Consider the following 26,682-nt stretch of genomic DNA (forward strand, 5'->3'; position numbering starts at 1 on the left):
ACCCGGGTTCAATCCCCAGCATCCCATAGGGTCCTCTGAGCACCGCCAGGGGTGATTCTTGAATACAGAGCCAGGAGTAACCCCTGCGCATCGCCAGGTGTGACCCAAAAAGCAAAAAAAAAAAAAAAAAAAAGATGGACCACCGACCCCTCGGGTAGAAGCCAGGGGCGGGAGGCGCAGATCCCATGTGGCCCCTCCCTCGCTCCCAGGCGCCATCTCCTCAGCCCTGACAAGGCCTCGCTGCTGATACCCCACAACAAGGTCTCCGTAAAGCCTCTGGCCCTTCTCTCCCTACCCAACTCCCTGACTCTTCCCCGGGCCGGCCCCAGGGCCCAAAGGGGTTCAGCTCCCCCTGGAGCAGGGCATGCCGGGAGATCTGGGGCCAGCAGCGGGGACACAACCCTGCGCGCTCCTGGAAAGAGCATAGCAGAGCGCCAGCAGCCTTGAGAGCAGCTGTTCAAACCTCTTCACCCTGAGAAAGCGATGGAGGATTGCCCAAGGTCGCACTGAGCCGGTGCCCGACCAGAACCCTGACTCCTGGCCCAGTGCTCTTTTCACCGTCTCCTGCACCCCTGCAGCCAAGTTGGCAACAGCCACGTTCTCTGGGGGCTGCCCAGACTAGTGCCCCATCCCCAGCCTCACTTACGGGCCCGAGAGTCCGCCAGGTCGCTGCAGTCTCTGGAGTGGCTACCCCAGCCCTCACCCCCACCCCCGCACCCCACCCTCCACCCCCCAAGCTGAATGTATTGTCTAAGTGAGAGGGGTGGGGCCCGGTGGGAGACAAATGGAGAAGTGAGAGGTTGGAAACAGACAGGAAGCCACAGGCAGTAAACATTTCCTGTCCCCTGGGTAACCGGGGTTGGCACCCCACCCCCAACGCGCCAGGAACTCTCACCCTGCCCCCTTCCTGTTCCTCCAGACCCTGCTCGCTCCTCAGGCCCTGCAGACCACCCCCATTCCTCTCCACAGTCCCTCCTCCGCCTTCTGTCCCCACCAACTAATGCTCTAGGACCCCACCTCTGCCCCTGCCCCAAAATGTGCCTGGTCCTTTGGAAAGACGCCCCCCCCCAGTACCCCAACACCATCTGACTCTCATTCCTAGATGACCTCTAACTTCATTCATTTGAGCAGATAAGAATGGTTTTTTTGGGGGTGGAGGGAGTTGCAGCGTGCTGGAAATATAATTCGAGGGGTTAAATGCGTATAGGAGGTCCCAGTTTCATTCCTAGCATTGCATTGTCCTTTGAGCACTGATGGGAGCAACCCCTGAGCACAGAGCCAGGAGTACCCTACCCCCCAGCACCACCAGTTGTGACCCAAACCCCCCCCACCAAAAAAAATTTTTGGTTTCTTTTTTTTCTTTTTGGGTCACACCTGGTGTTGCACAGGGGTTACTCCTGGCTCATGCACTCAGGAATCACTCCTGGCGGTGCTCAGGGGACCCTATGGGATGCTGGGAATCGAACGCGGGTCAGCAAGGCAAATGCTCTACCCGCTTTGCTATCGCTCCAGCCTCCCAAAAAATGTCTTGAAAGGGGTCAGAGCAGTAACAAAGGTTTAGTAAAGTATTCAGACATCAGGGAAGGGAATTGCTGAAAGCTGAGAGGGGACATAAACCAGACTGGGAAGAGAGAAGCCCAAGTTGCGGAAGACAGGAGAAGACAGAGAGAGAGAGAACCCAAAAGCGGAGATCCTGGAGCAGGCAGTCCCCAGGGCAGAGGGACAGAGACCGAGATGCAGTGCCAGAGGCAGAGCTGGGTGGAGCCCGGAGGCCGAGGCTGGCAGGGACATTGGCCCACAGCCGCTCTGCTCGCCCTGGCTGCCAACTGCAGGCCTCATGGCAGAGAAAGCCGGAGGCCCTGCCCGGAGGGACCCTGGGAGGGCAGAAGCAGGCTGATTGTCACTCCTAGCACCCACCCAGGGCGGCCTTCTCATCCCCAGGGGCTCGGGCACCTTGTCCAGAGGGAAGACCCCAGGAGAGAAGCCTCTGACGCAGACACAGGGCCAGGGGGTGGGGCGAGGCCTGGAGAGCCCAGCCAGGCTGGCGCGTCCACGCTGCGCCCTGGTCCAGCCCTTCCCCAGGGAACGCTCCGTCTCCCCCATCCTTCAGCTCCTCTTTCCTCTTCCACCCATTTCCAAGACTCACATTTTCCTCCTATGTGCCTCGGGGCTGGGCAGCGCGGGCCAGAGAAGGACTTTGGCTTGGGATGAGCAGAACAGGCTAGGTGAGGGTCCTCCGTGCTCCAGGGACCACGAGGCCAATCCCAGCAGGGCCAGAGGCAGGGCCGCAGAGGTGGCTCAGCTTCCTGAGGGCCCGAGACCCCAGTTCCATCCCCCACCCCTCCATCCCTCCGGACTTCAGGCTCCCCTGAGCACTGCCAGAAGCCACCTGAGCACAGAGCCCAAAGCAGCTGGAGTGCTCAAACCGGACAAAAGCATAGGGGAGAGGGGCTGGAGCGATAGCACAGCGGGTTTGCCTTGCACACAACCGACCTGGGTTCGATTCCCAGCATTCCATAGGGTCCCCTGAGCACCGCCAGGGGTGATTCCTGAGTGCAGAGCCAGGAGTAACCCCTGTGCATCGCCGGGTGTGACCCAAAAAGCAAAAAAAAAAAAAAAATAGGGGAGAGAGGTGGGGGGTCCAGCCCCCATTTGCCCTTCCCAGTCTGACTCTAACTCTGCGGGGGGGGGGGGGGGGGGTGAACGGAAGGGGGCGGCGGTGGGAGGCGGGGAGGGTGGTGGTGTTTAGTGACAGCGGCACATGGGGACCGCCTGACTCCTGCCTGTGCCTCTGGCATCCGTGGCATCTTCTGAGATATAAATACAACCCAAGGGGTATCTACCCCGCCCCCCAGCCAGCCCCTGCCCCCCCTCCCCCGAGGAGGCCCGGGTCTGGAGCTGCCTCTGCTTTGCGCCCCCCAGGGTCAGCGTGCTGGTGGGAGCGCCCAAGGCCAACACGAGCCAGCCGGGAGTGCTGCAGGGCGGTGCTGTCTACCTCTGTCCCTGGAGCACCAGCCAGGCGCCGTGCACCCCAGTTGAATTTGACAGCAAAGGTAACGCGCCCCGGGGGCGGGCCCGGGTGGAGCCGCGGGCGGGCGGGGGCGGGCGGGGGCGGGCCCGGCCGGGCCACGTGCACCGCGCCCCGCCCCGCGCGCTGCGGGCTCCCCCGTGGCACTCTCTCGGCGCTCCGCGGCCGGCCCAGCCCGGAGAGGGCGGGCGTGATTCACACACATGTGGCTCTCATTTCCCCTGAATCACCCACAACTCGGGGAGGCCAGGGCAGGCACACAAAGCCCGGCAGAGTCGCTGCAGACGATGCAATTCATTTAGCTGCGCGCTGAGTGACAGTGCCGGGCGCTGGCTCCTTGCAGGGGCTGCAGGATGGAGGGGGGGCGGGGGGCGTTGAAACGGCACGAGGCCACCAGCCCCTCAATGGGTGCTGGGACCGCGCCGAGGCCCAGGTGGCTGGGAGCCAGATGATGGCCACAGTCACAGCTCAGCTTCGAGAGCACTTGCTCCTGTCACACACTGTTGCCAAAAAAACGCCCTGCAGATGGGAGCTCACTAATCCTTTCAGAGCTCTCCGCCCCCTTTTATAGGTAAGGAAACAGGTGGGGAAATGTGTCCCCGGGCCCAGGCGCTGACAAATGGTGGCTGGAGCAGGGACAGCCGAACTTGAGCCCATGTGACTGTAGAGATAAAGGGAAAGAGGAGAGTTGAGAAAGATGGAGCCGGTGGGGGTGAGTGGTGGAGATAAAATCATGGAACCGACGGGGTGTTTTTTTAACTTGAAAGGCCTGGGACCGAGAGTTCAAAGCTCTTCCCTCAAAGGGTTGATCCGCATATTTTTGCATGCCCGGAGTCCCAGGATTCCAACCCAGACCCCTCATGGTCCCCTGAGCATCACAGTGAGCACTGAGATGGGAGTCCTCCAAGCCCTGGAACATCACAGGATATGCCCCCCCACCAACAAAACGAAAGAAATACCAAAAGAAATGGGCCGGAGAGAAAGTGCAGCAGGTTAGAGACCTGCCTTGCTCATCTCCAGAGTTTGATGGCCTGAACCACATACAGTCCCCGGGGCACTCATGGTGCAAAAACAAAAACAATCAAAATAGAGCAAGAATGGAGCAGGCCCTGGGGCTGGAGCGATAGCACAGCGGGTAGGGCATTTGCCTTGCACGTGGCCGACCCAGGTTCGATTTCCAGCATCCCGTATGGTCCCCTGAGCACCGCCAGGGGTAATTCCTGAGTGAAGAGCCAGGAGTAACCCCTGTGCATCGCCGGGTGTGACCCAAAAACCAAAAAAAAAAAAGAATGGAGCAAGCCCTGTCTTGGGCTCGGAGAGAGTGGCAGACAGATGCAGACTGACAGAGACAATAAAGGACAGAGGCTGGAGGGCGTGAGAAGGGTCAAGGATAAGGGCTGTGCCCTTAGAGAACAGGCCAGGCTGAGGACAAAGCATAGCGCAAGGCCTACGCCCGGAGCTGACCCTTCTCCCCCACCCCCACCCTCCTTCCCCTCCTCACCCCGGGCCTCTGTCCCCGCCGATTGAGAAGGGACAAGAGGGAGATCAAGTGCAAGGCTAGAATGCCCAGACTGTGTGCCGTGCGTGTGTGTGTGTGTGTGTGTGTGTGTGTGTGTGTGTGTGTGTGTGTGTGTGTGTTCAGAAGGGGATGCTGCAAAGTGAACTCTAAAATCCTCATCTCGGGGCTGGAGCAATAGCACAGCGGGTAGGGCATTTGCCTTGCACGCGGCTGACCTGGGTTCAATTCCCAGCATCCCATATGGTCCCCTGAGCACCGCCAGGGGTAATTCCTGAGTGCAGAGCCAGGAGTAACCCCTGTGCATCGCCGGGTGTGACCCAAAAATAAAATAAAATCCTCATCTCCCCTTCCCAGTGAGTCTTGGGGTCTCAAACTTGCAAGCGCATAGGTAACCCCTCCTATGGTCACTATGGTGACCCCCCCAACTCCTGCCTCTCCTTTTGCACTTCCCCAAGGCTCCCGGATCCTGGAGTCCTCGCTGGCCAGCCCGGAGGGGGAGGAGCCTGTGGAGTACAAGTCTTTGCAGTGGTTCGGGGCCACCGTGCGTGCCCATGGCTCCTCCATCTTGGTGAGGGGCAGCGGGCTCGGGTGTGGTGGCTGGGGGCCCCCCTGCACACGGGTGAGAGACCCCGATGGGCTGACGCTAAGGCCGCTCCTCCCAGGCCTGCGCCCCACTGTACAGCTGGCGCACGGAGAAGGACCCGCTGAACGACCCGGTGGGCACCTGCTACCTCTCCACGGACAACTTCACGCGCATCCTGGAGTACGCGCCCTGCCGCTCAGGTAGGCCGGGGGTCCCCTGAGTGTCTCAGAGCTCAGCCCCCCCACCACACACACACACACACACACACACACACACACACACCCAGACCCTCACAGCCCGTCAGTCTTTTCCCCGCCCGCCCGCTGATCCGGGGAGGCCCTTTCTCTGGTTCCTTCGCCCCCTCCCCCAAGCTCCCTCTCCTGGTTCTCGCCATCCTACAGCCTTCACCCCCTTTCACAGATTTCAGCTGGGCGGCAGGACAGGGGTACTGCCAAGGAGGCTTCAGCGCCGAGTTCACGAAGGTGAGGGGGGCAGGGAGCAGGGGTGGCGGGCACGCGGCGGGCTCCCAAGCAGGTGCCCTACTCACCTCCTCCCCCATCCACAGACTGGCCGGGTGGTGCTGGGCGGACCAGGAAGCTATTTCTGGCAAGGTGCGTCCTCCCTCTGCGTCCCTGTCTGCTGTGACCGGGTCCGTTCTTGCTTCCCTTTGCAGTTCCAAATTCTCTAGCTCTCTCACTCTCTCACTCTCGCTCTCTCTCACTCTCTCTCGCTCTTGCTCTCTTGCTCTCTTGCTCTCGCTCTCTTTGGGGAAATGGCGGGGGGTGGTGGGGGTTGCACACACCCAGCAGTGAATACACTATTGTTGCTGTGACAGGGATCACTCCTGGCTTTGCCTAGGAGATCCCAGAGTGCCCGGGATGGGACCCAACTTCGCTTTCTGGAGCCTGACTGGTGGAATGTGCCCATCAGCCCCCCGGGTTCCCACCATCACCTCCTCCATCCGACCCTCCTCCTCCTCCTCCTCCTCCTCCTCCTCCTCCTATCCCCAGGCCAGATCCTGTCCGCCACTCAGGAGCAGATCGCAGAGTCCTACTACCCCGAGTACCTCATCAACTTGGTCCAGGGGCAGCTGCAGACACGCCAGGCTAGTTCCATCTACGATGACAGCTACCTGGGTGAGCGATCGAGGGGGCGTGGCGGCAGGAGGGGAGACCCTCGGAGTGTGGGGGCCGGCAGGGGGAGCAGCTCGGTGCCCTGCCCTCACTCTTCGCCGTCCCAGTCTCTGCCGCTCCTGTGAGCACTGACTGTGGACAAGGGGATGAAGGAAGGGCTGGAAGGGGCAGAGGGGCCCCCCGAGCAGAAATACTAACAGCCACACACCTGTCCTCCAGGATATTCCGTGGCTGTGGGCGAATTCAGTGGTGATGACACAGAAGGTAAGTGTACCCCCGGGATGCCTGGAGCGATAGCACAGCGGGTAGGGCGTTTGCCTGGCACGCGGCCGACCCGGGTTCGATTCCCAGCATCCCATAGGGTCCCCTAAGCACCGCCAGGAATAATTCCTGAGTGCAGAGCCAGGAGGAACCCCTGTGCATCGCCAGGAATCACACACACACAAAAAAAAAGTTTATCCCCCGGCTTGAGTCAAGGTGTGTGTGTGGTGGGGGGGGGGGGGGAACGGCGGGAGGGACAGGAACCCAGAAGCTGGGACCACAGCATTTGAGACACTCAGCGTTCCCGTCACTCCCCTGCCCCCACCCTCAACCTGCAATTTTCTCTTCTCTTCCTCGCAGACTTCGTGGCTGGCGTGCCCAAGGGGAACCTGACTTACGGTTATGTAAGACTCCCCCTCCCCGCCCCACCCCGCCTTGGCTTAGCACACAGGACCACCGTGTCCGGCCATTCGTGAAGGTTCAGACGTGGATCAGAACACAGGCCCAGGTGTCAGGCCTGCCTTCAGAGAGTGCAGGCACTCGTGGCCCGATCTGTTTTCATACCCACTTCATGCCCTAACATCCCCGGGGCCCCTTTAGCCCCTGTGACCGTCATTCTTCTCTGTATAATGGGCTAATAATAGTTCTGACCTCACAAGACTCTTGTGAGAATGAAATGAGATAATGCATGTGAAAGTACTTGGTGAGTCGTTAGGCAGCGTGCCCCGGTAGCTGTTATTATTAGACCCCGACAAGTGCTCAAATAGGGAGACAGATAGTGCCGGAAGAGTCCGCTCAGCTGAGAACCAGCTGTTGAGGCAAGGGAAGGAGACGAAGGAGACCTCACAGCCAGCCCAGAGGGTGCCGAGAGCAAACAGCCAAAGGAAACAGGAGCCTCCGGTTGAGGGCAGCGCCCACAGCCACAAACGCCGTGGCCCTCGGCTCTTGTCCCAGTGTGTGGGGTAGAGAGAATCACTCTCACTTCACCTGTGGGAAACTGAGTCAGCAGTCAGGTGAGTTACTCAAGGTCATGCAGTTAGGGGGATACAGAGAGAGCTCGCAGGGCCCGCGTGCATGCCTGGCCCCAGGTTGGGTCCCTGGCACTACGTGCCCGCCCTAGTGCCTGCTGGTGCCAGAGGGATAGTCTGGCAGGCAGGGTGATCGCCTTGCATGTGGCCAGCCCACGTTCAGTACCCGGCTCCTTAGGTGCTCCCCTGAGCACCTCTAGGAGTGATTCCTGAGCACGGAGTCGGGAGTCCGCCCTGAGCATTGTGGGTGTGATCCAGTAACCAGAAATGAAGGGGCTGGAGCGATGGCACAGTGGGTAGGGCGTCTGCCTTGCACGCGGCCAACCCAGGTTCGATTCCCAGCATCCCCTATGGCCCTCTTGAGTGCAGGAGCCAAGAGTAACCCCTGTGCATCACCAGGTGTGGCTCAAAAAACAAAAGAAAAAGAAGAATAAGGAAGAAAAAAAAAAAAGAAAGGCCACTCACTCAGTAAGCATGGCTGGGTGGACACACGATCTCCTCGCAGCTGTCTTATTCCAAAGTCTTTTTGTGCTACGGTAAATTTCAAAAAAAGAGTTTAGAGGGGCGTTTGTCAGGGGGGCATGGGTGAACATAGGTACAAAGTTGGGGGGAACTGGGAGGATAGAGAACCAGTTGCCAGGTCCAGTGAGGGTCATGGAGGAGGAAAGAAACGCAGGTTTAGATAATATGGATACTCAGGGGAATAAACCTGGCCAGGCAGGACGGGTCAGGAAAAGCTCATAAAGGCAAAAAGAGAAAAAACATAAAAAGCGAAAGCACATAAAGAATCAACAGTGACGGGTCCAGGGAAAGTCCGAGGTAGAAACAAAGGGCTGGAGAGACGCCCAGAGGGCGGGAGCATGTGCTTTGCATATGGGCGCCCTAGGTTTGAGCCCCGTCATCACCTGGTCCCCTGAGCACCACCAGGAGCGACCCCCAAGACTGAATCAAGAGTAGCCTCTAAGCACCTTCCTACGTGGTGCCCAAAGCACGAAACAGAAAAAAGAAATGGGGGGCTGGAGTAATAGCACAGCGGGTAGGGCGTTTGCCTTGCACACGGCTGACCTGGGTTCGATTCCCAGCATCCCATAGGGTCCCCTGAGCACCGCCAGGGGTGATTCCTGAGTGCAGAGCCAGGAGTAACCCCTGTGCATCACCGGGTGTGACCCAAAAAGCCAAAAAAAAAAAAAAAAGAGGGGGAAAGGGGTTAAAATGCTGGCCAGCAAAGCAGACACCATCCGCAGGCTGCTTGAGGATGAAGAGAAGGAAGAGGGCTTGAGCAGACGCCGACAGGTCAGGGCCAGAGGGAGTCCAGCCGGTCAGGAGCTCGCCTTGCAGGCCGCTGACCTGTGTTTGACTGCCTCCGCCCCCGAGTCCCACCAGGAGTGATCCCTGAGCACAGAGCCAGGAGTAAACCCCTGAGCACCACCGGGTGTGACTCAGAAACAAAGCAAACCGAAAAAAGTGGCTAGGTCAGGGTCGGGTCCTCCAGAGCCTCGGAACAGCAGCCAAGAAGTGGAGAACTTGGACAGCAGCTCCGGGAACCCCGTGGGTTTCCAAGCAAGAGGTGTCCCTCCGCATTCCGCTCTCGGCAGCGGGCCTGCACAGGAAGGGTGTGGGGAAGGGAGAGCCCCAAGCAAAGAGACAGACAGCTGGACAGCGGCTGGGGACAGGGCTCGGCCCGGAGTAAACAGCGAGAGGAAGAAAGCAGAGTCTGAGACTCAGGATGGACGGAGGGGGGCTGGGGCCGCCCCTCGGGGGGAAACAAGGGCACTTGTGGCTTGAAGTGGCCGCCTCGGGGAGACTGAGTGAGACTTGAGCGTGCGCTTGTTCAAACGCTCAGCTAATCATTTTTATTTCACTTGTTCAGTCAAACAACCAGTGATGTTTGGCTGGTCCTATCAGGGGTTGCTCCTGGCAGTGCTAGGATCAAACCCTAGTCAATCCTAGTCTCCAGTCTTTTTTTTTTTGGGGGGGGATCACACCTGGCGATGCTCAGGGGTTACTCCTGGCTCTGCACTCAGGAATTGCTTCTGATGATGCTCAAGGGACCATATGGGATGCCGGGGATTGAACCAGCATCTGCCACATGCAAGGCAAAGGCCCTACCCGCTGTATTATCGCTCAAACCCTCCAGTTCTTTGAACTTTTGAACTATCTCTCTCATTCCCTTTCTCTCTCTCCTCCCTCCTCTCTCTCTCTCTCTCTCTCTCTCTCTCTCTCTCTCTCTCTCTCTCTCTCTCTCTCTCTCTCTCTCTCTCTCTCTCTCTCTCTCTCTTATTCCCTTTGCAGTTAGTCCAATCGGGGATTCTTGTATTGGTTTTGCATGCCCCACTGAAATTACTGTGTGACTCTAATTGGAATATGAGAGACAAAGTCGGCGTAGCTGACCAGGGTACAGGGAGCTACTGGCTGATTTCCGTCCTGTGGGGTTGGTGGATCAATGGAAATCAGCCAGTAGTTACGTAGTACCTTGGGATGTGGAGAAAGACCATGAAGTTGTCCTGGGGTGGAGCCCCCAGCACGCAGATGGGCGACCCTCTGGAGGAAGTTAGGGGGCGAGGGTCTGGATGTCCTGGAAGGTTCTGGGTGTCCTGCACCCACGGGATGCTCTGGTGTCCAGACCAACGGATTCATCTTGCATCTCCTCGCCCTCAGGTCACCATCCTCAATGGCTCCGACGTCCGATCCCTCTACAACTTCTCTGGGGAACAGGTGAGGACACACCCCCTCCGCCACCTGCCTTGGCCCTGACCAGGTCAGGCTCCCCAGAGCCCCTGGGCGTCCCCACAGCCCCTGTGACCTGCCTCCCGCCCCCTGGCTCTGACCCAGTGCTGCCGCTTCCTCCCCACCCCCAGATGGCCTCCTACTTCGGCTACGCGGTGGCTGCCAGCGACATCAATGGTGACGGGTGAGTAGTCAGGAGAGGGCTCACGGGCTAGTGCTCCCCAGAGCAGGAGGGATCAGAGTGGGTGGTGCAGAAAGAAACAGGTGCTGAGTCCTTTTTCTTATGCCCGTTGGCCATCTGTGTGCCTTTGAAGTTTGGGGGTCACGCCCTGCGTCTCCACGGAGCTACTCCTGGCTCTGTATTCAGGAATCACTCCTGTCATTGCTCAGGGGACCATATGGGATGCTGGGGATCGAACCCGGGTCAGGTACATGCAAGACATGATCTGCAGTACTATTCCTTCAGCCCCTATGCGCCTCTTTAGGGAAGTGTCTGTTCATTTTTATTTATGGGTGGGGTCATTATATTTTTTGTTGACTTGGAGGAGAGGAAGTTGAGAGGAAGGAGTATTGGGGTCCTTGAGAGAGGAAGGTGGGTGATGGGTGTGGGTGTGGGGTTCGAATTACATATGTGAGAAACTAGCATTAATAGTATTGTAAGCCACAGAATCTCAATCAATAAAAAAAAAATTCTAAAATGGGCCAGAGTGACAGTTCAGTGGGTAAGGGGCTTGTCCTTCAAACAGCCAACTCAGTTTTTGCTTGTTTGTTTGTTTGTTTTTGCTTTTTGGGTCACACGTGGCAATGCACAGGGGTTACTCCTGGCTCTGCACTCAGGAATTACTCCTGGCGGTGCTCAGGGGACCCTATGGGATGCTGGGACTCGAACCCAGGTCGGCTGCGTGCAAGGCAAACGCCCTCCCCGCTGTGCTGTCGCTCCAGCCCCCCAACTCAGATTTGATCCCCGGTATCCTATATGGTTTCCTGAGCACCAACAGGAGTGACTCCTGAGTGCAGAGCCAGGAGTAACCCCTGAGCATTGCTGGGCAGGTGGCCAAATGATAGTAATAGTATGAATTTTTTAATGAACATTTTTTTTAGTGTTTTTTGGTTTTTGGGTCACACCCGGCGATCCTCAGGGGTTACTTACTCCTGACTCTGCACTCCAGAATCACTCCTGACGGTGCTCGGGGGACCCTATGGGATGCTGGGAATCGAACCCGGGTCGGCCTCGTGCAAGGCAAATGCCCTCCCCGCTGTGCTATTGCTCCAGCCCCTAATGGACACTTTTTTTAAAGAGAAAGAAACCAGTTGTTCTTTCCTCCCAGGCCTCCTTCTGGCCTTTCCACACTTGGGCCTGAGTTCCCTTGCCCGGGCACACAGCAACGAGCACTAACAACCAGAGGCCCCCCCTGGGGTCCCCAGATGCCTGGGATTGGGGTGGGAGGTGAGGCGAGAGGGCGTCTGAAGGCATGCGCCCCCTCCCCAACTCCAGGCTGGACGACCTCCTGGTGGGGGCCCCCCTGCTCATGGAGCGGACGGCAGACGGGCGGCCCCAGGAGGTGGGCAGGGTATACGTGTACCTGCAGCGCCCGGGCGGCATGGAGCCCACGCCCGCCCTCACCCTCACCGGCCACGATGCCTTTGGCCGATTCGGCAGCTCGCTGACCCCTCTGGGGGACCTGGACCAGGACGGCTATAACGGTGAGTGCTGGGGGCTGAGAGAGAGCTGATGAGGCAGATGGGCCCAATTCAGATGGATGGAGACAGGCCGGGCAGGGGTTAAGCGGCCGAGATCGTTCATGTCCACCCCCCACCTCAGCCCTGGTGACTTCCCAAGGAGAGGTGTAGACTGCAGTTTCTGCTTATTTGTTTGGGGGCCACCCAGCTGTGCCCGGGGGGGGGGGGTCCTAGGATGCCAGGGATCAAACCTGCCTTGACTGCGTGCAAGGCCAGTGCCCGCCCCGCTGTCTTACGGCCCCAGAGGGAGAGACTTGAACATCAGTGTCCAAATCTGGGCCGTGAAGACATGCGAATACCGGGAATGACACATGGAAAAAAGAGAGCCTGGGGTTCCGTGGCGGAGCTGGGGGGCTGGGGGGGATGACGTGTACTGCATTCCCGGCCTACTGATGGGTCTGGGCTGTGTCTTGCAGATGTGGCCGTTGGGGCCCCCTTCGGCGGGGAGAGCCAGCAAGGAGTGGTGTTTGTGTTCCCTGGAGGCCCCAGGGGGCTGGGCTCGAAGCCTTCCCAGGTCTTGCTGCCTCTGTGGACAGCCGGCCGCAGCCCGGACTTCTTCGGTTCTGCCCTGCGAGGAGGCCGGGACCTGGACGGCAATGGATACCCGGGTGAGTGGTGCCGAGTTCCCCCCCGACCGGTGCCGTTCTGGGCTGCCGCCAGCAGAGGGCACTGTGCCCTCACTCAGCCTCCTGGGCCTTGAGACCCTCGGGGTCCTGCCTTGGGGCTGGCCCTAAGGGTCCTCTCTTGGGGTCTTGCAGATCTGATTGTGGGGTCCTTCGGTGTGGACAAGGCTGTGGTATACAGGTACGAACCCCTGGGGTGCAAGCAGCGTGGGAGAAGTGGGAGCAGGGGGGACTCCTGCGGGGGAGGGGGATGGAGACTCCTGAGCTTGGGGGTGCCCCGTGCCCAGCTTCCGGGAGAGTCTGAGCAGCATCTGCTCTTGGCAGGGGCCGCCCCATCGTGGCCACCAGCGCCTCGCTCACCATCTTCCCGGCCATGTTCAACCCGGAGGAGCGCAGCTGCAGCCTGGAGGGGAACCCGGTGGCCTGGTGAGCTCTGCGGGCTGGGCTGGACCCTGGAGGGGGGCCAGGGGGTGGGAGCACCTCCAGAAGGGGCGCCGTGCAGGAGGCGGGCGTGACGGTGACTCGCGCTCTCTTCTTGGTCTTCCCTCAGCATCAACCTCAGCTTCTGCCTCAACGCTTCTGGGAAACACGTGCCCGACTCCATCGGTGAGGGCACAGCGGCCTGCCTGCCTCCCGGCGCGGGGGCCCCCGGCGGGGCGGGGGTCCGGGGCATCTCCGTGTGCCGCCCGGGTGAACGCTCTTGTTGCCGCATGTGCCCGCAGGCTTCACCGTGGAGCTCCAGCTGGACTGGCAGAAGCAGAAGGGGGGCGTCCGGCGGGCGCTGTTCCTCGCCTCCCGGCAGGCGACCCTGATCCAGACGTTGCTCATCCAGAACGGGGCCCGGGAGGAGTGCCGAGAGATGAAGATCTTCCTCAGGGTATGGCCCCCTGGGCGGGGCAGGGTGAGGGGGGCGCGATCTGGCCAGACTGGAGAGTGGCAGCCACGTAGAGCCAGGGGGTCCCACTTGAAGGAGAGGACATTGGTAGACTGCCGTGAAGGACTTGGGATTTGGGGGCGATGCAGAGGGGGGGGGCCTTCGGTTGGAAGAGCCGGGAATCAGACCGCCGGGACCTCTGAAGCAATGAGTCCAGGCTCTGACACTTGGGTCCTTGAGGACCTTGAGTAGAGCCAGGTGTAAGAAGCAGAGGAGGGCCGGAGTGATAGCACAGCGGGTAGGGCGTTTGCCTTGCACGCGGCTGACCCAGGTTGATTCCCAGCATCCCATAGGGTCCCCCTAGCACCGCCAGGAGTGATTCCGGAGTGCAAAGCCAGGAGTGACCCCTGAGCATCAACAAGTGTGACCCAAAAAGAAAAAAGAAAAAAGAAGCAGAGGAGGGCTGGAGTGTTAGCACAGCGGGGAGGGCGTTTGTCTGGCACGCGGCTGACCTAGGTTCGATTCCCAGCATCCCATAGGGTCCCCCGAGCACCGCCAGGAGTGATTCCTGAGTGCAGAGCCAGGAGTAACCCCTGTGCAATGCCAGGTGTGCCCCAAAAAGAAAAAAAAAGAATCAGAGGAGCAGGGTCCCCTTGTCTCCCGATCCTGACCCTGTGAACCCTCCCCCCTGGCTCCAGAACGAGTCGGAGTTCCGAGACAAACTCTCCCCGATTCACATCGCCCTCAACTTCTCCCTGGACCCCCGAGCCCCAGCCGACAGCCACGGCCTGCGGCCGGTCTTGCATTACCAGAGCAAGAGCCGCATAGAGGAGAAGGTGAGGAGCGGGGTGGGGGACAGCGCGTGGGGGAGGGGGTTCCCTTGGGAAGACGCCCACAGCCCAGAAGCAGGCTAAGTCCCCCTCTCAAGGCCGCCTGCTCCCCCCCGCCCGCCCCCAGGCTCAGATCTTGCTGGACTGCGGAGAAGACAACATCTGTGTCCCAGACCTGCAGCTGGAAGTGTTTGGGTAAGTGGAGGCTGACCTCAGCCCAGGGATTCCAGATGCCAAGTCCCATCAAGGGACAGAGGGATCTTGGGAACACCTGGTACCCGGAGTAGAGCGAGGGTGCACACTCCCCAGCTGCGTGACCCTAGGAAGTTACTCAACTTCTTGTTTGTTTTTGGGCCACACCCGGCAATGCTCCGGGGTTACTCCTGGCTCTGCACTCAGGAATCACTCCTGGCGGTGTGTGGGATGACGGGGATCGAACCCAGATTGGCTGTGTGCAAGGCAGGCGCCCTGCCCACGGTGCTGTCTCTCCGGCCCCAAGTTTCTCCATCTCTCTAATCATTTGGAGCTTTTGGCATCAGTTCCTCTGGCTTTCGGGGCCGAATTAAGTGAAGTCTTGCACGCGTAGCATCCAGCCTAGCACTTCCCCTGAAGTTGGAGCTCGGGAAATGGTGCCTCTCGGTTCTCTCTTATTCTGGTTGCTAACAGTCTGGTCAGTGACCTGGTTTGTGGCTCATCCTGTGCCTCCTCCCCCAGGGAGCAGACCCACGTGTACCTGGGCGACAAGAACTCTCTGAACCTAACTTTCCATGCCCAGAACGTGGGTGAGGGCGGCGCCTACGAGGCTGAGCTTCGGGTCACCGCACCCCCGGAGGCCGAGTACTCGGGGCTCGTCAGGAACCCAGGGGTGAGAGCGGACTTCCGGGGCCGGGAGGTGGGCGGGGGGGGGGTCCCCTTCGCCGGAGGGCGCCCGCCCCTCACCCACGCTCCTCACCCCCAGAACTTCTCCAGCCTGAGCTGCGACTACTTCGCAGTGAACCAGAGCCGCCTGCTGGTGTGTGACCTGGGCAACCCCATGAAGGCCGGCGCCAGCGTAAGTCGGGGCTGGGAGGAAGGGCCCCGGGGCCCCGGTACCCGGGAGTGAAGCCAGCGCCTCGTCTAACCGTCCCGCCATCTCCCACAGATCTGGGGGGGGCTTCGGTTCACCGTCCCGCATCTCCGGGACACGAAGAAGACCATCCAGTTTGACTTCCAGATCCTCAGGTAAGGAGCCGGGGGCACTGCAGAGATCCCCCCCACCCACCCTGCGGCCCGCACACTCGAGTTGGGGCGTGGGCCAGGGCGGGCCCAGCATCTCCTCCGTCTCTCCCACCCCACAGCAAGAATCTCAACAACTCCCAGAGCGACGTGGTGTCCTTCCGGCTGTCGGTGGAAGCTCAGGCGTTGGTGTCCCTGAACGGGTGCGTGCGGAGAGCCGGGCCCTCCTGCAGGGGGGCAGGGGGGGCTGTCTGGGGAGCAGGGTGCCCCCGACGGTCTCTTAAGCCCCGCTCCTCCTCCTCAGTGTGTCCAAGCCCGAGGCCGTGCTATTCCCGGTGACAGACTGGCACCCCCGGGACAGGCCACAGGAGGAGGGTGACGTGGGCCCCGCCGTCCACCACGTCTATGAGGTGAGGGGCCGGGGCTGGCGCGACAGGGACGGAGGAGGCAGGGTGAGGGGAGACGGGGTGGCCGGGAGCAGCCTGGGGCGCACGGAGGCCGGGAGAGATGCGGCCAGGCCTCGGCGGTTCTTGTTTTTCCCTTTTTGGGCCACCCCCAGCTATGCGCAGGGCTTGCTCCTGGCTCCGTGCTCCAGGGCCACACCTGGCATTGCTTCGGGGACCCTAGGGCGTGCTGGGGACCAAACCCAAGTAGGCTGTGTGCAAGGCCGGCAAGTGCCCTCCCTGCAGTGCTCTGTCGCCCCAATCCCGGCAGGGCGGGACATGGCTGCACGGTGCCGGCGTCCTGTCCCAGAGACAGGACATGGCAGCAGGCAGGGGTGGGCCCCCGTGGCCGGCGATCTCCTCGGGACAGAGGCCCTCCCTCCCCCTGACGCTTGTGCCTTCCCCTCCCTCAGCTCATCAACCTGGGCCCCAGCTCCATCAGCCGCGGCGTGTTGGAGCTCAGCTGTCCCCACGCGCTGGACGACCAGCCGCTCCTCTACGTGACCAGGACCACCGGGCTGAGCAACTGCACCGCCAGCCACCCGCTCAACCCGCAGGGGCTGAAGGTGAGTGAGCTGGCCCCGCAGTGGACACAGCCAGAGGCCCGAGGGGGTTGCTAGGAGCCCGTGAGGACAGGCTGCAGCTAGAATTGAGGTCACTGGAGGGAGGCCAGGCAGGCGACACCTCAGGGCCCCCGGAGGGGAAAAGACATTTGTACTCGGCGGGAAATGTCCTTTGCTTTCCTTCCGTTGCGGGCGGACTCCTGGGCCTAGCTCCGTCCCCGGAGGGCTCTTCGGGCTGTTCCCCTGGGCCCCGGCGCCTGCTCTGAAGTTTGTTTTCTCATTAACAATACTTAATTAAATGAACGTCAGCGCTGATCGCTGCTGCGGCTTCGGTTAGACCAAACAGAACTGGCAAGGCCCCCGCTTGCCTGGAGCTCACATTTTTTTTTTTTAAGGCACTTTATTTTTTCATTTTTATTTTTTTGCTTTTTGGGTCACACCCGATGATGCACAGGAGTCACTCCTGGCTCTGCACTCAGGAATTACCCCTGGCAGTGCTCAGGGCTGACCCTATGGGATGTTGGGAATTGAACCCGGGTCGGTCGCGTGCAAGGCAAAGGCCCTACCCGCTGTGCTATCTCTCCAGCCCCTAGAGCTCACACTTTAGAGGAGGGGAATAGACTGTCAGAACTCAAAGGCAGAGGTGAATTGGTACGGGAAAGTGTGAATGGGACCAGGGCAACAGGAGGGAGGGCGCTTGCCTTGCACACAGCCAACTTGGGTTCGGTCCCCGGCATCCCACACGGTCTGCCAAGCGCTGCCAGGAATGACTCCTGCGTACGGAGCCAGGAGTAACCCCTGAGCATTGCTGAGTGTGACCAAAAAGACAAAGAATTGTGGTGAAAGTTCATTGCCAGTATGCTGAGGGCTGCTGACACTGAATCATCAGAGAAAAACCTCCCAAGGAGACAGTGACTGAACCGAGAGGCCTGAAAACTGAGGCTGAGTCCTGTGAAGACTCGCCAAGAGGGTGGGCGTGTGGCTGAGGGGCAGAGCGCTCGCCTTGCTTGTGTGGGCCCTGGGTTGGGCCCCTGGCACTTACAGCAGCAAAGAGAAGACTAGGAAAGAGTGACCCAAGGAGACAGAACAGCCAGTGCAAAGGCCCTTAGCAGGGGCACTGTAGCACTGTCGTCCTGTTGTTCATCGATTTGCTCGAGTGGGCACCAGTAACGTCTCCATTGTGAGACTTGTTACTGTTTTTGGCATATCGAATATGCCACGTGGAGCTTGCCAGGCTCTGCCGTGGGGGCGGGATATTCTTGATAGCTTTCGGGGCTCTCCGAGAGGGGCGGAGGAATCGAACCCTGGTCAGCCATGTGCAAGGCAAACGCCCTCCCTGCTGTGCTCTCGCTCCAGCCCCTAAAAAATGTATAAAGAAGGGGGAGAAACTCCAAATCAATAGTAGTGAATTTTTTTGTTTAAATATTGAAAGTAATCAAAGTAAAGTGAAGTAAAGTGAAATTTACCAGTTACACATGCAGGGTGGGGGGCTGGGGAGGTGGGGAGAAGGGGGGAGGTATATCGTGATTCTTGGTGGTGGAATATATGCACTGGTGAAGGGATGGGTGTTTGAGCATTGTATAACCGAGACTTAAACCTGAAAGCTTTGTAACTTTCCACATGGTGAATCAATAAAAGAATTTAAAATAAAATAAAATAAAATAAAAAATGTATAAAGAAGGGGCTGAAGCAATAGCACAGCGGGTAGGGCGTTTGCTTTGCACGCGGCCGACCCGGGTTCAATTCCCAGTATCCCATATGGTCCTCTGAGCACCGCCAGGTGTGATTCCTGAGTACAGAGCCAGGAGTAACCCCTGCGCATCGCCAGGTGTGACCCAAAAAGCAAAAAAAAAAAAAAAAAAGTATAAAGAAAGAAAAGTTGAAAGGAAAAGACAAAACGTAAAGCAAAGTTTCAGAAGTCTGAAATATACATCACTTGTGTCACTTGTCCACCCGTTGTTCATCGATTTGCTCGAGTGGGCACCAGTAACGTCTCCATTCGTCCCTGTCACGTGCTAGTGTAAGGAAGGGGCACGGCAGAATCTAATTATTATATCTGGGTGCCTCCTCCACTGAAACTCATGGACCTGATTTGATCCACTCAAATACTCCAGTGCTGGGCTAGGTGCCTTGCCCTGGGCGGTGGTGACGTGGATGGATGAAAGACTCCAGGGGGCCGGGGATGTGGCTCCGGCCGTGAGCGCGGTCCTCGTTCGACACCTGGTCCCACATGCCCCAGGTTCCCATCCGAGCACTGCAGTGTAGCCCGAGAGTCCCCCGTGAGTCGTGCTCTACCCCCGGGCGCCGGCTGCTGAGCTGCTGCAGTATGGAGGGATAAATAAGTGTGTTTTCTGCTCTCCCAGTTGGACCCCGAGGGCTCCCCGCCCCACCAGCTGCACCGACGGGAAGCCCCTGGCAGAAGCCCGGCCTCTCCGGGACCTCAGATCTTGGTATGTTGTCCTGGGACTCTCAGGGCCAGAGCCCCGAGTGCTTGATCAGTGCTCGGAGCCCCGGGAGGGCGGCAGTCGGATTCCAGTCTCTCCTCTTCTTCCCAGAAATGCCCCGAGGCCAAGTGTTTCAAGCTGCGCTGTGAGCTCGGGCCCCTGCACCGACAAGAGAGCCGAAGCCTACAACTGCATTTCCGAGTCTGGGCCAAAACCTTTCTGCATGTGAGGGAGTCTCCGCCCTGACCCCTGGCCTCCCAGCCCCCCTGTCCTCTCCCTTCAGTGGGGAGGCCCTCGGCCTGGTTCAGCTAGGGCGTGGGTGCTTTGTGCCACCTAGTGGCCAAACCAGGAATGACAGCTTTCCTTTCCAAGCCCCCATTCACAGGCGTGGGAGAGAGAAGTGCCCAGAGATCAAAGGAAAACAGATGGAGGGGCGGGAGCGATAGTACAGTGGGTAGGGCCCTTGCCCTGCACCCCGCAGCTCAAGGTTCAATCTCTGGCATCCCATACAGTCCCCCCTAAGCACCGTCAGGAGTAATTCCTGAGTACAGAGCCTGAGCAACACAGGGTGCGGCCCAAAAACTAAAAAGGAAAGAAAAATAAGAGACAAAAGATGAGTGGAGAGGAAAAAAGATAGTAAAGACAGGAGTCATCAGGAGGTGGGGGGTCTCGGCACTTTGGTGGCGGTAAAGATAGAGTAACTTTGCTCATCAAAACCATGAGTAAGGGGCTGGAATGATAGCACAGCAGTAGGGTGTTTGCCTTGCGTGCGACGGACCCGGGTTCAATTCCCAGCATCCCATATGGTCCCCCAGCAACGACAGGAGTGATTCCTGAGTGCATGAGCCAGGAGTAACCCCTGTGCATCGCTGGGTGTGACCCAAAAAACAATAAATAAATAAATAAATAAATAATAAGTTTAAATAGGGCTGGAGCGGTAGCACAGTGGGTAGGGCATTTGCCTTGGACGCAGCCACCCTGGGTTCAATCCCCAGCATCCCATATGATCCCCCGAGCACCGACAGGAGTAATTCCTGAGTGCATGAGCCAGGAGTAACCCCTGTGCATCACCAGGTGTGACCCAAAAAGCAAAAAAAAAAAAAAGTTAAGTTCAACTAAATTAAAAAAAGTTTTAACTGGAGAGCCAAAGAGATAATACAGTGGATACGGCTGCTTGCCTTGCAAACACCAGGCTGAGTTTGATCGTAGGCACTGCCTGTGGTCCCCCGAACTGCCCCAGAAGTAATCCCTGGGCACAGAATCAGGAGTAAGTTCTGAGCACATCCAGGTGTGGCCCAGAAAACCAAAGTACACATTCAACATTTAAATTTTAATTAAGAACACAAAATATCAGTCATTGCTGACCAGGTATTGCCCCAACTGTCTAACCCACATTAATGATACAATGATACTTTTAAAAAAATTTATGGAACAGGCAGTTATCTAATGATATGTTGTTTTCTTTATAATTATCTAATTACACATCTATTATCTCATATAAGGATCAGAGAGGGCTGGGTATATAAACTGCAAGCAGGAGCCCCAGGTTTGAGCCCCAACACAGGGAAAACCCTAAACACTTCCAGTATTTCCACCCCTCCCCCCCAAAAAAAAAGGAATGCAGATACAGGAGAGAATGAACCCCAAACCTGGAAATACCCAACCTGCGCCTGACCGAGGGGAATCTCGGTCCCCGGGGAGGGGGGGGCGTCCCTGAACACCTCCCCTCCCCCACAGCGGCAGCACCAGCCCTTCAGCCTGCAGTGTGAAGCTGTGTATGAGGCCCTGAAGATGCCCTACCGAATCCTGCCCCGGCAGCTTCCCCGGAAGGAGCTGCAGGTGAGTGCGGGGTCAAAGGTCAGCCCTGGGGGCCAGACACACGTGTTGGTTGAGCATCTGCTAGGAGCCAGGTGCTGTCCTAGGGGTTGGGGACAGATGGGAAGCGAAAGGAACAGGGTCTCTTTGCTCCTGGCATGCTCCATCCCTTGAGCAATGTGGACGGTGTGACCAGTGCCAGGATGTGCCTGGGGACGTTGGCGGCCAGTCTCTCGGGGACAGGAGAGGCTTCCCGGGGGAGGCCCCGTGGACACCAGATCTTGCAGGGTACAGAGAACTACCAGATGGACGGATGAGGGAAGGACTATATTCCAGGGAGAGGGAGTTAGCAGCTGTGAAGGCCCCAAAAGATTTGGGAGCCGAGGGTTGAGAGAGAGAGAGAGAGAGAGAGAGAGAGAGAGAGAGAGAGAGAGAGAGAGGGAGGGACGGACAGAGAGAGAGAGAAGGTCCGGGACCCTGCACAGGGTCAGAGCAGGAGGCTTAGGAGAATGAGACAGAGTAAGAGAGAAAGCATGGGGTCAGGGCTAACAGCCCCTTGCACTGAAGCCCCCGTCTGTCCTTTATGCCCGATATTTATTCTTTAGAAGTGTGGATCATTAGCAGAACAACAATATTCTTGGACCAGTTGGTCTCGCTATCTTAATCTCTCCAGGAGAAACATTTACACATCCGAGGGCCTTGGTGTATCAGGACAAACATCCTTATAATGGGCTTATCTCAAGAGAGATTTCCTGCGAGGAAGAGCAGCAGTCTCAGTACACCTCCTCCTCCACCCCCACCCCCACCCCCGTAGCTTTCCTCACCACCCCCCACCCACCCACTAGCTGTCCAATATCAGGGTCCGGCTACCTGCCCAGTCTGCCTTTCTCCTCCACCCATCTCACTTAACCCTTTTGTTCCCACCCCCCCCCAAAAAAAAGTAACCGTTTTTGGTGTTGAACCTTAGAAACTCAGTTCTGGGGCTGGAGCAATAGCACAGGGGTAGGGCGTTGCCTCACACACACAGCCGACCCAGGTTCAATTCCCAGCGTCCCCTGAGCACCGCCAGGGGTAATTCCTGAGTGCAGAGCCAGGAGTAACCCCTGTGCATCACCAGGTGTGACCCAAAAAGCAAAAAAAAAAAAAAAAAAAAAAAGAAAGAAAGAAAGAAACTCAGAATTATTTTTGCCTGAATGGGAGGTAAGAGACGGGACGAGCCCGAGACGGGGTGGGTGCTCTGGGGTGGGTGCTCCGTTTGGGACAGGGAAGCTCATGGCGTCTGCTGACTTGCCTCCTAGGTGGCCACAGCCGTGCAGTGGACCAAGGCTGAGGGCAGCCAGGGGGTCCCGCTCTGGATCATCATCCTGGCCATCCTCTTCGGCCTCCTCCTCCTGGGCCTGCTCATCTACATCCTTTACAAGGTCAGCCACACCCTCCCCCTTGCCACCGCCCGGGGCCCTGCCCTTGCCAGCGCAGTCACAAGTGCCCACCCTTGCCCGGGCCGGCCAGCATCTCAGCTGCCCAGGTCCACTTCCTCCCCCGAGTTCTGCGTGTGGCCCCTGACTTGAGTTTCCTGACTCAAGCCGCCGTACCCGCAAACTCCCTGCTCCCCACAAGTGGCCGCTGGGCGGCCTTGGTGCTGCTTCCACGTCCCCAGAGGCCGGCGGCAGGTCTCAGCAGTGGAGCGGACGTAGCAGGGGCCTCAGTCCTGCAAGGAAGCCAGGATTGTCACTGTATCACTGTCATCCCGTTGTTCAGTGATTTACTCGAGCGGGCGCCAGTAATGTCTCCATTCGTCCCAGCCCTGAGATTTTAGCAGCCTCTCCTTACTCGTCTTTCCCAACAATTGGAGGCTCTTTCAGGGTCAGGGGAATGAGACTGTTATCGTTACTGTTTTTGGCGCATCGAATACACCACAGGGAGCTTGCCAGGCTCTGCCGTGCGGGCGGGATACTCTCGGTAGCTTGCCGGGCTCTCCGAGAGGCATATATGTAGGGGGTTGTTGGGGTTTTTTTTATTTGTTTTGTTCTATTTTGGTTTTGCTTGGTTAGTTGTTGTTTTTTTTTAATTTGTTTGTTTGTGGTTATTTGTTGGGGAGGGAGGGCTTGGTGGGATTTGTCTTCATTTTGTTTTGAGGCCTCATCCAGCAGTGCTCAGGGCTTACTTCTGGCTCTGTGCTCGGGGATCCCTCCTGGCGAGGCTAGCTAGAGTCAGGAGTAACCCCTGAGCATCACCAGCTATGGGTAAAACACCCCCCCAAAAAAAAATCCGGGTCAGCTGCATGCAAGACTAGTGCCCTATTGGGGCCGGAGCAATAGCACAGCGGGTAGAGTGTTTGCTTTGCATGCGGCCAACCCGGGTTCGATTCCCAGCATCCCATATGGTCCCCTGAGCACCACCAGGGGTGATTCCTGAGTGCAGAGCCAGGAGTAACCCCTGTGCATCACCGGTGTGACCCCCCACAAAAGAAAAGACTGGTGTCCTATGCCCTGTACTATCTCTCTGGCCCAACTAGGGGTATTTTTATGGCACCAATGAAAGACCCCCCCTGCCTCTGCCCTACCCGCTGTGCTATTGCTCCAGCCCCTGTCTGTGTCTTCTTGGGCTGAGTTTCGAGGCAAAACGAAGCCAGACTGGGGCTGGAGCGGTAGCACAGCGGGGAGGGCGTTTGCCTTGCACGCGGCTGACCCGGGTTCAATTCCCAGCATCCCATAGGGTCCCCTGAGTACCGCCAGGAATAATTCCTGAGTGTAGAGCCAGGAGTAACCCCTGTGCATCACCAGGTGTGACCTCCCCCCCCAAAAAAAAAAACAAACAAACAAGTCAGACTAACCTAACGTCTCCCACCTTCCTCCTCCCTAGCTCGGATTCTTCAAACGCTCCCTCCCGTACGGCACGGCCATGGAGAAAGCCCAGCTCAAGCCTCCAGCCACCTCGGATGCCTGAGTCCTCCCGATCCTGAAGGCCCAGCTCCCCTGCCCCGTCTTCTGACCGGGAGGGAGATGGGCGCTTTCTAAAGGTGCTGAGGGCCCGGGAGAAGCTCCTCTCCCCAGCCCAGAGACATACTTGAAGGGCCAGAGCCGGGGGGTGCCGAGGAGCTGGGGATCCCCTCCCCCAAGCACTGTGAAGGACCCTTGTTTACACATGCCGTCCCCGTGGATGGGGGAGCCCCAGGGCCAGGGGCCCCAGCAGCCTTTGCATCCTGGCAAGAGTTTCCTGCAGACAACCTGGAACCTTCGCTGGGGAATCGCGTCCCAAGCCTCTGGGCCGGACGTGCCACCAGGACTTCCAGCCTCGCCCCAGCCTGCGGAGGGCGGCCGGCAGCCCCGCCAGAGACCCCCGCGAAGCTCCCAGCTGAGGCCCTGGGCCCTGGACGGCGAGACCCGGCAGCTCGGGACAGGCCGCGCCCCGCCGGCCACAAGGAACTTAACGGAGGCAGATGCAGTGCTCAGGACCGAGCCCAGACAAGGATCCCTGCTGGCCCCGGAGCCAGCCCAGAGGGGCGTCAGAACGCTAAGGGGGCCACGTGGAGCCTGGGGCCGGGCAGGGGACTGAGATCCAGACTCAGAGCCGGCGACAGAAGCAGTTTCCAAAGAACACTTGAACCTGCTCCAGCCCCAGGTCGAGGGCCCCCCTTCATCCCTGCCTCGGGGGAAGCCCGGTCTGCCCAGGACCCCCGCGGGGGGCGATGACGGCCACAGATCTGGAACCTCGGCGTGGCCAGGCGCAGGCCCTCCCAGGTCCCTGGACACAGGGGAGCCCGCTGCCCTGGACCTCAGGGCTGGGGTTCTGCCCACCATGCACTGATGCTGCCCCTTCCCCCACCGCCCGACCCTCCCCCTCACCTTGGCTCCGGATACTCGGGACTTATTTAAACTCTGTTGCAAGTGCAATAAACCCAGCCCGGTGCCCCACTGACCAGAGCTGGAGTCTGGGCGTTTCCCGTCTCTTTGCAAACCCACCCTGGAACCGGATGGCGTGGCGGGTAGCAAGTGTATCTCAAGGCCTCTTCCCGCTGGGAAGCAGGAGCACGATACACCCTCGCCCCCAAAACTGTGGGGCTAGATTTGGGGTTCCTTTTAGGGGAGAGAACTGGTAGGGGATGCAAAAATAGATATTCAGGGCTGGAGCGATAGCATAGAGGGTAGGGCATTTGCCTTGCATGTGGCCGACCTGGGTTCGATTCCCAGCATCCCATAGGGTCACCCGAGCACGGCCAGGAGTAATTCCTGAGTGCATGAGCCAGGAGTTTCCCCTGTGCATCGCCGGGTGTGACCCACAAAGAAAAAAAAAATAGGTCTTCGCCTCTCTGCCTGTCCACAGATCTGGTTCCCAGCACCCCCAGGAGACGGGAGCGGGGCATGTTCTTGGTGCGGGTTTGAGCAGCAGGCCAGTATCCAAAAGGGAAGGTTGGAGTGGTTTTGTTTGGGGACCACACGTGGCAGTGCTCAGGGCCTACTCCTCGCTCTGTGCTTGTGGGGGGTTCCTCGTGCTGGGGATCTAACCAGTCCCAGCACCCAGCTCACTGCTCTGTCTCTCCGACCCTGGAGGTCCACGTCAAAGGTAAGGAGGGATAGCACAGCGGGGAGGGCTTGCACTCGGCCAACCCGGGTTCAATCCCAGGTATCCCATATGGTCCCCCAAGTACCGCCAAGAGTGATTCCTGAGTGCAGAGCCAGGAATAACCCCTGAGCATCACTGGGTGTGACCCAAAAGGCAAAAATAAATAAATTAAATAAAAATAAAGGTAGGGAGATGAGGGACGATAGTCCAGCGGGTAGGGTGTTAACTCTGCACACTGCGACCTGGTTTCAATCCCCAGCATCCCATATGGTCCCCAGAGAAAAGCCAGGTGTAATCCCTGAGTGCAGAGCCAGGAGTAGTAACCCCTGAGCATCGCAGGGTGTGACCCAAAAAGACAAAAGGGAGGTGAGAGTCTAGAAAACTGGCTAGGGCTTCCCTGAATCAGCTAATGACATAGGGGACCTTGGGGGTGCAGAATAAGGACATGAATCTGACTAATGAAAAAGACACAGAAGAAGAAATATTTTTTTTTCTTATTTTTTTTTTTTTGCTTTTCCTGTTCTGTTTTGTTTTGAGACCACACCCAGCGGTGCTCAGGGATCACTCCTGGCATTGCTCAGGGCACTATATGGGGTGCCAGGGATTGAACCAGCGTCAGCCATATGCAAGGGGACCCTCACGGTGGTGCTCAGATGATCATGCTGTAAAAGATGATCAAACCCCAGGTTTCTTAAGGGCCAGTGTGATAGCACAGCGGGGAGGGCGTTTGCCTTGCACATAGCCAACCCGGGTTCGATTCCCAGCATCCCATATGGTCCTCTGAGCACCGCCAAAAGTAATTTCTGAGTGCAGAGCCAAGAGTAACCCCTATGCATCGCTGGATATGACCCAAAAAGGAAAAAAAAAAGCTTCTGAATGCAAAGTATGAGCTCCGGCTCATTGACCAATCTCTCCGGATCCCTTTACATTCCTTATTTGGTTTGATTCCTGTCAATAATCCTTGAAGGGGGCATTAATCCCAGTTAGACAGGAAGAGGAGGTAATTGAAGTTCAGAGAGGGTATGTAACGCCCAAGGTCACACAGTACCGAAGCAAATTTCAACAGATTTGTCTGACTGAAAGCCCTTATTTTTCTTTGCCCCCCCCCTCACTTGAGGAGGTGGGGCTCGCTGTTGCAGCCATCCCTGGAGCTGCTCCAAGCTTACTCTTTTTTTTTCTTTTTGGGTCACACCTGGCGATGCACAGGGGTTACTCCTGGCTTTGCACTCAGGAATTACTCCTGGCGGTGCTCGGGGGACCATATGGGATGCTGGGATTCGAACCCGGGTTGGC

At 58.3% G+C, this 26,682-nt stretch overlaps 1 protein-coding gene across 1 annotated transcript in view; it reads left to right on the forward strand.

The window, feature by feature from the left end:
• The window catches only part of ITGA5 (integrin subunit alpha 5), a 30,215-nt gene extending 5,460 nt beyond the window's left edge, over positions 1-24,755 (forward strand). The window contains exons 2-30 of the mRNA XM_055125826.1: positions 2,923-3,053; positions 5,003-5,115; positions 5,210-5,330; positions 5,551-5,612; positions 5,696-5,741; positions 6,141-6,266; positions 6,483-6,527; positions 6,885-6,928; positions 10,211-10,267; positions 10,411-10,463; positions 11,775-11,983; positions 12,436-12,627; positions 12,778-12,823; positions 12,967-13,068; positions 13,193-13,248; positions 13,365-13,519; positions 14,215-14,352; positions 14,474-14,541; positions 15,061-15,211; positions 15,305-15,397; positions 15,488-15,567; positions 15,684-15,764; positions 15,866-15,971; positions 16,418-16,570; positions 18,931-19,017; positions 19,123-19,236; positions 20,749-20,850; positions 22,125-22,247; positions 23,689-24,755. Of these exons, the coding sequence (XP_054981801.1) occupies positions 2,923-3,053; positions 5,003-5,115; positions 5,210-5,330; positions 5,551-5,612; positions 5,696-5,741; positions 6,141-6,266; positions 6,483-6,527; positions 6,885-6,928; positions 10,211-10,267; positions 10,411-10,463; positions 11,775-11,983; positions 12,436-12,627; positions 12,778-12,823; positions 12,967-13,068; positions 13,193-13,248; positions 13,365-13,519; positions 14,215-14,352; positions 14,474-14,541; positions 15,061-15,211; positions 15,305-15,397; positions 15,488-15,567; positions 15,684-15,764; positions 15,866-15,971; positions 16,418-16,570; positions 18,931-19,017; positions 19,123-19,236; positions 20,749-20,850; positions 22,125-22,247; positions 23,689-23,772 (2,938 nt within the window). The 3' untranslated portion in view covers positions 23,773-24,755. The remainder of the gene's footprint in view (positions 1-2,922; positions 3,054-5,002; positions 5,116-5,209; positions 5,331-5,550; positions 5,613-5,695; positions 5,742-6,140; positions 6,267-6,482; positions 6,528-6,884; positions 6,929-10,210; positions 10,268-10,410; positions 10,464-11,774; positions 11,984-12,435; positions 12,628-12,777; positions 12,824-12,966; positions 13,069-13,192; positions 13,249-13,364; positions 13,520-14,214; positions 14,353-14,473; positions 14,542-15,060; positions 15,212-15,304; positions 15,398-15,487; positions 15,568-15,683; positions 15,765-15,865; positions 15,972-16,417; positions 16,571-18,930; positions 19,018-19,122; positions 19,237-20,748; positions 20,851-22,124; positions 22,248-23,688) is intronic.
• The last annotated feature ends 1,927 nt before the right edge of the window (positions 24,756-26,682 follow it).

The sequence above is a fragment of the Sorex araneus genome, chromosome 2 (assembly GCF_027595985.1).
Source record: "Sorex araneus isolate mSorAra2 chromosome 2, mSorAra2.pri, whole genome shotgun sequence".
Lineage (NCBI taxonomy): Eukaryota > Metazoa > Chordata > Mammalia > Eulipotyphla > Soricidae > Sorex > Sorex araneus.